The 11,710-nt window shown below is 45.2% G+C and overlaps 1 protein-coding gene across 9 annotated transcripts in view; it reads right to left on the bottom strand.

Annotated features, from left to right (window-relative positions):
• Positions 1–2,600: 2,600 nt before the first annotated feature.
• Rabgap1 (RAB GTPase activating protein 1) overlaps positions 2,601–11,710 on the bottom strand; it is a 126,505-nt gene continuing 117,395 nt past the window's right edge. For all 9 annotated transcript variants that reach the window (XM_060390060.1, XM_060390062.1, XM_060390063.1 and 6 more), the window contains 5 exons: positions 8,432–8,536; positions 7,646–7,729; positions 7,096–7,167; positions 5,421–5,618; positions 2,601–4,265 (listed from right to left, as the gene is read on the bottom strand). In XM_060390060.1, coding sequence (XP_060246043.1) covers positions 4,143–4,265; positions 5,421–5,618; positions 7,096–7,167; positions 7,646–7,729; positions 8,432–8,536 — 582 coding nt within the window. In that variant the 3' untranslated portion in view covers positions 2,601–4,142. The remainder of the gene's footprint in view (positions 4,266–5,420; positions 5,619–7,095; positions 7,168–7,645; positions 7,730–8,431; positions 8,537–11,710) is intronic.

Genomic DNA, 11,710 nt, shown 5'->3' with positions numbered 1-11,710 from the left:
CATCCTGGTGTAGTGATTTGGGATGTGGGCCCAGGGCCTGTGTAGTTTTCTGAAGCTTGCAGCTGGCTCTGAATCATGTTGCATGAGTGCTCAATCTAAACCATTTTACACCCTGCATTTCTAACCCTTACAACTGTCCCATGTGTTAGCAAGACTTGGGCTTTACCAGAAACAGGAATAGCACGTCTACAGAGCAGCAGGAAGCAGTTTGATTCCAAAGGTGATGAAAGCCTTCCTTCCAGCAGCTCTGAGGAATCTGTTGAAGAACAGTGTGACACCTGGCCCGCTGGGTAAGTAGACAGTGGCACTGGGTCTTAAGAGAAGCGCCTTATAACTCGGTGTCTTCTCTGCACACCATCAGCTTGGACTTGCAGACTTGCTGTTGGGGACTCAAGAGCCAGCCTGTCTCTACTGCAACTGTATTCTCAGGGCCTGAGGGAACAGTCTTGCCTCTAGACTACAGCAAAGTTTATTGGGGAACTAGTGAAGGGGAGGGAGCAGAGCATGAGAACTGTTTGACAGGCGTTAACAACCTACTGTAGTGAGTAGCTCAACAACCCCTATGAGGTGGGCAGCCACAAAGAGAAAGGTTGGATAAGGTGTGAAGTCAGGGCCATGTCATGCCCCCAAATTTCCACATAATCTTCATATGGTAAAGAGATCACCTGCGTAACAGGCAGGATGTGGGGTAGCCCACACCCCCCAATTCCCTACCCACTGGGAATTAGAACTGCAGGGCAACACAGCTGCTGTGTAGCCTTGTTCTAGGCCCTTCTGTGAACCCTAATTTCTTCATCTGTAAGAGGGTGGAGAGCCTAGTGCTTGTGCCCTTTAATTCTTTGAGCCATCATCCCAGTCATTTTGTATGGTTTTAATCCTCTCTGCTTTAGATCATGTCCCTGTCTCAGAGAATCTGAGGAGGGGAAAAAAAAAAAATCAGTGTTTTAGCATCTGGTACTCTGACTGACTCTCCCAAACCACCTGTGTCACTTAGCTCACTGCCTCTTCACAAAGGCTCTGGTGTTTGTTAATTTTGGGCCATTCAGACCTAGGCAACTGTGGTGTTCTGGACTTAATTGTCTTCAGCCTGAAGGCTGTTTCTTTCTTATTTGAACAGAGAGCAGGCTAGGACTTCCAGCTCTTAACTCCCTGCCTCCTGCTGCCCCTGCCACACTGCCCCTGCAACATCCCTTTTCTGGACCTGCCTTACCAACAGTTGAACGAACTGTTTCCATACCTCACTAGCCAGCCTTCACCTGTGACACCCAACCCACTCTTCCCAAAGAGGCTCTTCTTCGATCTTTGTCCGCTGCCTGCTCACGCCCCACGTTCCCTGCATGTATGTGCCTGTGCACCCCTCCCCAATCAAGCTACAAGTGAAAGCAGTGCTTATCCACTAACGGGGGCTGTGCCTTCCAGGCAATGTTAAGCAATAACTAAAGATATTTTGGGATGTGTGCTTTTGGCATCCAGTAGGTAGAGACAGCCACACAGGACACTAGCACAGCAGCAGCTGCCAAAGCTGTCAGCAGTTGAAATTGAGCATCTTTGTGCTACAGGTGACCCACTCATTAGCAAATATGCACTCTATACATCTCCAGCCCTCCTGTCCAAGACCATCTATGGCCCAAACACTGAAAACTAAATTTCTCTGTCTAGTGTTTCTGTGGAATGAAGTTTCGCGGACTCCCTTTCTCCTTTTTATATCCTGTTACCTCTGTTCACCCCCCCCTTTTTTTTTTTTCCAATTTCTTGACCTTCAAAGGATCAGCAGAAAACTCCCCAAATACAAACTATCTTTAAACTCTTCAGCAGGTCCTTCCCCACACCTTTCAAGGCTTTGAAATGGGCCTCTCCCTGACCACCTTTTCCCCCCTCTTTCCTATATTGTCCTCTTGCTTCTGCCCAGCAAATCCTGTCACTGCAGAGTTGTATCCCTCATATACTTTGTCTCCCTTGCAAAAACCCTGTACCTAAAGCAGCGTGTCCCATACACCTGTAAAGTATCTCCCCAATTCAGGATCCTTGTTTGACTCTGTTTCAGCCCACATGCTAAGGCTGACTGGTGTGTGGGCTCCTTTCTCGAATGCTGGTGTATAGCTCCAGGTTGGAGATTTCTGTCAAGATAACACTCCCAAACATGGGACTCTTGGGCCTAGAAAAGCATGGAGCTAGTCAGTCTGCAAATGTGGATCCTAGCAGGGAGAGAAAGGAACCTCAGCTATACACTGCTTTCTCTGTGGCTAAGCAAGTCTCCCTGAGCAAAAGGTGCTCTTCAGTTGCTTCCCCTCGGGTACTGCCACCCATCTCTCATCTCCGAGTGGTGAGATGATGTCTTTCCAAGCCTAATCCTATCTTGTGAAAACCTTAGATTTTAAGCACTGGAGCATCTCGCCTGTCAGCCACTGCACCACACTTCTCAGGGAAGGCTACACACACTCATCTCTTGCACAACACAGCCTGTGCCTAATGATATATTCTTCCCCCATGTGCTTGGCACATCTCAGCTCTTTCCGATGTGCATGTGCTGGTCCCAACTGCTGCTGGGAGATGGATGGGAAAGGGACCCACAATCATGAAACTGCTTTTGTACGAAGCAATGCTGTTTGTACCAAAATATTTAATGAATATGCTGTTAAAACAAACAAAAGAAATAGTAATACAATTTTACTGGTTTATATTTCAGTTCATAAAGTTGACGCACAAACTACCCTAGCACAATGTCCACACACCTAGTTTTAGATGGGCTTTACAGCTGTTTGGATAACTGAACAAGACAGACACAGGAAGTGGTAGGAGTGGTCTGGGGGAAGGGTTGGCCACTTGTTATCTCCCCACCGTAGATGACCTCATCAAGCATTATTAGTAGAGCCAAAAAAGGGAAAACGACTCGTTATTATATACAAACCCAAGCCACCTCCACAGAGCAGAGAGGATGAGCCACTTGTGAGACCATTTGTCAGCATATAAATTAAGCCAAAAGGTTTTGTTTTTAATTAAAAAAAAAAAAAAAGGTGCTAAAACTGCTATTTCATAGCTTTAAAGTAAGAATCCGCAGCCCATCTTGACCAGTGAGATACGCACCTGGCCACTCTGAGAGCCTGACAGGGACTCAGTCAAGAAGGTGGGACCTCTCAGTGTGCAGACTCTCATGTATTCAGTTTTTCTCACTTGTACAACCTGCTGTGCAAATGTGAGGGGTGAAGGAGCGCTTGCCAGCTCCTACAATGGCAGGAAGGACAGAGCCTAGCAAACCTCAAATGAAAGGAAGTGCCCCACAGCCACGGATGGCAGTGTACAGAATTAGCAGGTTGTCTGGGATTTAAACGCTGTAGTGCAGGGTACTGGGAAAGATTTATATACATACACACACATATATACACATATATATGTACACATGACACATTAAACAAAGAGCTGTCCATGTCATGATTGATTCAGTCTCACAGTCATGTGGCCCACTCTAGCCTTTTGAAGTAGTTTTGGCAGCTAATGCTTAAAAAAAAAAAAAAAGACAGGACTATGAGAGTTGCATAGAATTGCTTAGAAATGTGAATAATGCCAAATTAAAATCAGTGCGCTGTATTGGTTAACAAAATTAGGTGACTTGAGCCGTGACCACAAGACCCTTCTTCTACTCAAAGTGCGTCTCATCTTTCTGGGAGCTTCTGCTGGCACTGACAGATAAGAATTACTTTCCCCGACCCAAGGAGAGAGAGAGAGAGAGAGAGAGAGAGAGAGAGAGAGAGAGAGAGAGAGAGAGAGAGAGGAGACAGAGTGTGTGTATGTGTGAATACACACATATGTTTATATATACATATATTTCTTTTTAATAAAGGGTTTAGAAAATAAAAAGAAAATCAACACATTGGAAGATGACCCAACTCTGGCTGGGTGAAGTGTTCTTACACTGAAAAGAGGCCCGGATGGCACTCGGAGGCAGGACTCTGGTGCATGTCCAGCATCATTTGGGGTTGGCAGCCTGCTGCAGGAGCCCTGGTCCACTGACCTACCAACACGCGATACAGCTCTGACCTAGGTACATTCTGGTCCTGGAACATGTCACAGAGTCACACATCTGGCCAAAGAAGGCAACAAAAGGTGGTGTATTTTCTGGAGGTGTCTGGAGGCAGCAGCTCTTCTCAGCATGTCTCTTTCCCTTGAACCCCAGTTGCTGTCTTTATGGAGCTCAGTGTGCGGTTAAACCAGGTCTTCTTGGCTGCCTGCACCTCACTGAGGGCAAGGCCCAAGTGGTGTTCCAAATCCTGTAGAGACAACAGTGAGCATGAGGATCATGCTAACTCCAGTCACAGCCTTTGCAGAGCCAAGCCAAGAGCTCTGTATGCTCCTCTAAGATAGGTTTGCAGTGCCGAATTTGGGAGCTCCCCTGGTCTGAAATTACAGCCTCCTAAATCACTGTCGCCTGCAACTGTCATCATCTAGTTAAAACTCCTGTAAGTCCAATGCACTTAGTGTGGCCTTTGAGATGCTTTACAGGCTGGACCTGTTTTCATCTTTTTCCTGAGATTCCTCACCAGGCAGGCCTCTCCTCCCTTTGGTTGTGTACTGAGCTGCTCCTTCAGTCCAAAATGCTCATTGCTCTTGATCTTCTGCAGCTACTCTCTGTCCATTCTCTGACCACAGCTTAGATTTTTGGGTTGCCTAAGTTGTCCTGGGCAGTGCCACAAACCCTCTCCCAGTATCCAGGGCAGAACCTGACAAAAGAGGATGTGTCCAGTAACAGCTTGTGGCATGGGAAAGCTGATCTGCAGTTTTAGACCTGAACCAGCTTCCTACCACTCATGGTGCCCCAGTGATAAGGATGGCTGGAGGCTCATATCCATTAGGTAATATGCCCAAGGTCACAGTTAGGTGATGGGTGTTTCATTTGTTAAGCCATCATCCTTATGTATATGTAATATTTTTAGTACTTGATAGGGCCTGACAAAGATTAGGACTCCCCATATCTCTCTCTGTCTCTCTTTTTGAGACTCGTTTTGTAGACCAGGCTGGCCTCAAAACTCAAAAAGATCCACCTGCCTCTGCCTCTGGAGTGCTGGGATTACAGGTGTGCACCACCACTGCTGGGCTCTGAGTCTTATTTCTATATGGACACAAGGAGTGTGAGGTGCAGAGAGATTAGTAGTTTTTAAATACTTGCCCAATGTCCCACTAAAAACACTTAAGTTCTGTTGGTAATTATTAGTATGATAAAGTCTAGATCCTCAGGTCAGTTGAAATGGTTAAACTTACTCTGGTAAGTAATAAGGATTGCACTCTACCCAGGAGGGCTATGGTCAAAGTTTAAATGATGGTGAGGGACGTGACATCCCAATCTACAAGTCATTTCTGGGGTTCCTAGTCCAGCCCAGGAATCTGATTGCTGTGGAGTTTGTATGCACTCATGGCACAGCTGTTACCTGGATCTTGCACTCGGCTTCTACCAGCTGCAGTTTGGTTTGTGCCAGTTCTAGCTCCATCTCCCGCAGTTGGTTCTTGAGTGTCTCTTTTTCTTCATCTGTGTCCTCATCTGAAACCCCTTTGGCTGAGCTGGCAGCCTTCACTCGCCCTTCTTTGTTGAAGAAGTCTCGACAGCGGTCACAGTCATCTACCTTTTGCTGAAGTGAACACCGAAGTAAAGAAAACAGAAGATGGCATACTGTCAGATACTGCATGTGCCTCAGTGTCTCTTATGAGTACTAGAAAAGTTTGGTTATCTTGGAAAAGTGTCAGGCAACCTACTTTGAAGACTACCTGGTTGGTGTTCTGTACCAAAAGCAATTAAAAACAAACAAACAACAACAAACCCTCTTGATCCGCTGTACACCATGAGGAATTCTAGGCTAAGAAGACAAAGCTGCATGCACTCAAAGGATCATATGCAAGGACTGTCACTAATTGGCATAGAGAGAAAATGTCCAGTTGGGAGCAATGAGTTATGTTGCTTTGTGCTTGTTCAGGGGAGCTTGCAGGTTCTAAAAACTTGAAACATTTCCCAAGATGGGAAAATGGGTAAATACTAATGCTGACATAAAGAACTGGCATACAAAACTGGATATAGATGCTGAAGAAATGCCTCAGCAGCTAAGAGTATGTGATGCTCTTCCAGAGGACCTGACTTTGATTCCTAACACTACATCAGTTGCTCATAACTGCTTGTAACTCGAGCTCTAGAATTACTTACTCCATACACATAATAAAAAAATAAATCTTCAAAAGTTTCACCAAAACAGGATGCTACTGGGAAGAAAATTCTGATAATTATATCACACAAATCCATATCCCAAATTTAGAAATGTAAATGTTAAAAGAAAGCCTAACTTGGGATGAATGCAATTTTATATATTAATCTAGGATCAGGAAAGGCTTGAAGAGTATACAAACACAGTGTTAACTGTGGTGTGAGGGGGTCAACAGCCAGAGAGAACCTACTTTAGTGTGTGGAGAAAGGCCTGAGTTCAATATCCAAGAGAGGAAAAAAGAATTTATCTGCTTTTGAGTCATTGGATTATAAGGTTTTTCCTCTTATTTCTCAAATTTGTGGCAAGGTTTAGAAGCACAGAGGGCATATTTAAAATACAGGTGCTTCTGGTCATGATGGAGTCTGCTGCTGGTGAGATCTTTAGCCAGATGTCACTGCTTTGTGCAAACTTGGCACCACTCTGCAAGCAGGTTAGTAGGGATCCTGTCAGTATGCCAGCGGCCTCTGTAAGGTTGGAGAAGTGCTTTACAGAGTTTAAAGAAAGTCCTGAGTTATAGAAGACCCCAATCTCTAAACATTAAAAACACTCTACAGCAGAAGGCGTGAGTGCAGTGGGGAGTCTGCATAACCTCAAGTGACACTGTGGCTTTCCCACTGATGCTCAAAATCCAGGCACCCAAGTGTGAGCTCTAAAGCCACAGCACATTTGGTCTCATTCTCAGGTCCTTCCAGAGAAACAGGCATAAGCTGTCGAGCACCAAGCTGAGCCCGTGGCAGGCACTTTATCTGGATTGCTCAGCCCTGCTCACTTGGACCTACTATGTCAAGGATAGGCCATGCCACCAACTAACTAGATGGAGGGTTATGAAATCTTTTTAGTCAAGAAATCTTACCCGGATTTTCTCAATTTCCACTTTATTGGCTGTCTGCTGCTTTTCCAGTCTTTCACTTAGTTGAGAACAAATCTAAAACATAAAACCACAGACTTGGTTTAATGTCATTTGTGTAAGTTGGACTTTGAATAAATTCTGTTGGACAGCAGCTGGAAAGCTGGAATATGCTGTGACTGCATAGGTGAGGTTGCAGTAGCGTAGATGGGGACCAATCTGCGACGTTTTGTATAGGCCACTGTGAGATCCCAGTTACAGAAGAAGGGAGTTCAATCTGGTTCTGTGTTGGCAGAAATTCTACCAGACTTGGACTAAGGGGATTGCCAACATTCAGAGATACTCCCGTCTCCTGACGGCTGAAATGCTCTTGAAATGCGGGCTTTTGTGTACCACCCGTATGCTGGGCACTCTGCAAGCGTGCCTCCTTACAACATAGTTTACAAGTGAGACGAAGGTCAGAACAGGGATTGAAAGCCAGTGTGCTTCAGCACTGAGGCTAGAGTGCATACTCTACCCACCATGTGCCCAGGTAGGCCCTTGTGCAGGAACTCACCTGCTTATAGTCACCAATGATAGAGCTGTTTTTTTTGATCTCTGATTCTGCTTTGTCAAGTTCCCGGCGGCACATTTCCTTTAACTGTACACATTTAAAAAAAAAAAAAAAGGAAGCCCGGTTGTTAACTCCATAGTGACAAGCTTTCCAAAAAGTGCCTCCCCTTACCCTGGCTGGACTTGGTACCCCTCACAGCGACCTCCTTCCTCCTCCCAATGAAATACTAATCCTCTGTACTAGCTTTAACATTTCCCAAAATGCCAGTGCTCAGTTCCAATGGGGCTTCTACTGAAGCTGTTCCATCCAGCCACTATGTGAGGACAGTGCAGGCCAAACAGACAAGAGCCCAGGAAAAGATGGCAGTGTTACAGGCAGTGTGTGGTCAGGCTCATCCCGGCTAGGCCTGCCTGAGATGAGTAGTTGTGAAGGTCATGTGCAAGTACCGAGGAGAGGGTTGGGAGCTTGTACTGGGTCCCATGTCACCCACTTGCTCTCATAGTATAGTCTATGAAAGAGGCATCAGAGGACAAGGACTGGACATTTTGAGATGAGCCTTCTCCTGCACATGCTAGCATGCTTTCGTTGTGTTCCACAATGATACACAGGAGCTTCTCCCACCTTAATGATGTACTAACTCATGCTTTAGTTTTTCAGAACCGTTACATTTTAAGGAGGAACTTAAAACTGAAAAGTAACTGAAGCCCCTGCCTCCAGGTTCCCTGGTGCCAAGAGAGTACCTCTATTAGCAAAATTCGGGTGTATGGGATGGAGCAAGGATCCCCTCACCTGTGCAGACTCCTCCTCTAACCGCCTCTTTTCGTCTTCTGCATCAATCAGCTTCTGCTTGGTCATCAGCAACTCCTTATTCAGTGCATCTGCCTTTTCTTCAGCCTGCAACATCAAGGAGATGCCATCACTAAGCCCTCACTGTGAGCTCAGAGCGTGAAACGTCTGCAACACTGCGAGTCAGCCCACACAGTGGAATGGCAGTACCAAGGGCACAGCTAGGCTGCTAGCAGTGTGTGGTGGTGCAAGGCAGTGGTCAGGGGCTGCGCTACTGACTCATGCCACCTGAAAAGTTACAGAGAACCTTTCTAAGCTCCAGGTTCTCCAGCCAAACATGCATTCACAGTGCAATACCTACACTAGTGTGAACAACAGAATGGTAGCTGTGAATTTTAATAAACAGTTTTCTCTTCCAAATGGTTGGCTAGTCTTCCGGGCATCCAACTAGTCCTGCATGTGTTCTCTCTAAAGTTATTAAGCAGAGAGGGCTGCTTTCCTCTGGTATGGACTTTGTGTAATTTTGAGCGGCCATATCACCCTAGTCTTTTTTTCTAGCACACACAAATGTCTGGTGAATAGAGATCTGAATCTTAGGGGAAAATCCCTGTGGTTAACGACACATATTCCTTTACAGATAACTGAAGAGTACTATCACGCTGGACAAGAATCAAGGAAGCTAGGTCCCTTCCTAGACAACTTTGCCTGTCTCCTCTGACGTTAAGCACTTAGACAAGTTACTGTAGCTGGGCTGGAGCTGTCTATTCCATTCTTGGGCCTTTACAAGCAAACCTGAGACAGGCATAACATGAGCAAACTCAGCCATGAGCAAACTGCTGAGTACTTGCAGACTGTGCAGGCACAAAAGAGAGGTGAATGCTGCCCTTACATGTAGGACTAGTTGGATAGCTTACTACTTACTCTGTCATTGCAAATCCAAGAGGCAGTCACAAGCAAAATGAAGACAGCAGGCCACAAGGAAACAGTAAGAGAACGCAGCTGGTAGACAGCTGGTAGAGCATAGCTATGACCTGCACCCAATTATGTGGCTCATAAGAGACTGATACCAAGCGTGGGTCAGCTGGGGGAAAGCTAGTCCAGCTGGAGACTTGGCTTCCACAGGATCTAGGTGAGGTAGTCTCTCCTGACCTCTCACAAGCCAGGTGGCCACAGAACCTGCTCCAGCTGTACTCTGGCTGGTTCAGCACTGTGTCAAAGAAAGGTGCACAGAGCCTACAGGAGTGTCTCAGCCATAGTGGGCTCCAGTCAGTCTACTGACACAAGCGACTCAGATGAAAACATCTAGGGATAAGATACATAAATACAGGCTTCTACTTCCAATCATGAAGGGTGAAAACAAAGCATTTACTCTTCCACTGTAATCAGAATTCTGGACAATATCTAGGAAACAACTGATCCCTGGGAAGAAAAAGGAAACCATACACATTCTATCATTGGGGCTTCCATAAGAGAGGCAAACAGAATGTCTGAAAAGGCTAGGGTTCTGGGTGATTCAGGTGGCAGAAGCTGTGGGGGAGAGAAGGAAGTCAGGGCAAGTCTAAGGTGACCAAAGACCAAGCAAACACCCAAGAATGCAGCAAAAGAGAAAAAAAGCAAACAGGACAGAAAACTAGTTCCTACCTGGATATAACAAACAAAAGCTGTGTTGAGAGGGCAGAAAATATGCATGCCATGCAGCACACACACAACGAGTACTACTCGGGTCTTTTCACAAGGAAGCAAGCACAATGGAAATACATGCAGATGCTCCCACTATGTGAAACCAACTCCATAAAGTTGTGAGTAAAATATGTAAATAACAGGGCTATCTATTCTTATAGAAACAGTGCTTACCCAGAATTTCAGAATTTCAAATGATTTTTAAAAAGGTTTGCAGTAAAAATTTTAAAACCTTTAAGATGATATAAAATGTATAAATTAAATCTTCCCAAATAGAAATAACTTAAAACGAATACCAACAAAACAAACACTACAGAAAAATGAGGAAAACAAAAGCTGGCTTTTCAAAAGATGAACCTTACTGATAAACATCTACTTAGGGGGCAGAAATGGGGTGGGGTGGGGGTGGACATAACCCAGTATCAGGAGTACAGAGGGGGCATTGCTACAGATGTATAAACAGCAGAGAACCTCAGCTTCAGATCCCCACACTTGGTCATTAAGGACAAGGTGCTAAAAACAAAGACCAGCCAGGTGGTGCACCCCTCTAATCCCAGCATTTGGGGGAACAAACATGGGAACCACCCTGAACTCCAGGTTAGCACTGGCTATTTAGCAAGTACTAAGTCAGCCAGGGCTACACATTGAGATTAAAAACAAATTTAACCAATTCTAAAAGTGGTCATGCGAGTTAGAGACATTTTCTAATTTGTATCACTCCATTATCTAGGAAGTCAACTCACAATTTCCTGGAAAGTGAGTTGTAAGCTTCGGGACTAAGTTCACCAGATGACAAGTTCAAGGTCTGTCTGAGCAATTTAGTAAGGCCTCTATCTCAAAATAAGGAAAAGAAGGCTCAGCTGCAGCTCAGGAGTGGAATGTCAGCCTGGCATGTGTGAAGCCTCAAGTTCAAGCCTCACTATTATAAAACAATACCCTAAAACAAGTGTAAAACCCTACTGGGATTTATTATAGTAACACAACTAGTTTACACTGTAATGTAACAAATTAACAAAACTAAGAAAGCACACTTAGCCATTATAACAGATGCAAGGAAAGTATGTGGTTATGATAAAACTCAGCAGAGAACACAGTAAAAGTTTCTCCACTCCTCAAAATGGCCCCAAGAACTAACAATGATGCCATCCTACCTGCTCTCTACCCTGGGCTGCTCTGAAGACCTTAGCAAGTGTGGAAGGCAGTGGAAAAGGCAGAAGAACCCAAAGTTACAGTCTTCGTTCAGAAATATAATAGTGTGTGTATGTGGAAAGAAAAAAACAAAGTAAAACCGAAACCAACCAACCAACCAACCAACCAACCAACCAACCAACCAAAAAACCCTGACTATACTAATCGCAAATTTTGGCAAAGTCAAAGGCTACAAAGTATGGCACAAAACCACTCTGCAAAGATTAGCAATCAACAACTGGAAGTTAAGAACACACCACTGTAACAGGCAGGGGCATGGCTGTGTGCGGCAAACCACAAGGCAGTGCTGGCAGGGGCTGAAGGCACGCTAATACAAAGGTGGCGCACCACGGGCGGGGGCTCAGTTGTTGCTCATATGTCAAGTCTCCACAAACTGACAGATTCCAAGAAACC

This window comes from Meriones unguiculatus, chromosome 8 (genome assembly GCF_030254825.1).
Source record: "Meriones unguiculatus strain TT.TT164.6M chromosome 8, Bangor_MerUng_6.1, whole genome shotgun sequence".
NCBI lineage: Eukaryota > Metazoa > Chordata > Mammalia > Rodentia > Muridae > Meriones > Meriones unguiculatus.
The sequence above is the reverse complement of the archived record's forward strand: the minus strand, read 5'-3'. Positions and strand labels throughout refer to the sequence as shown.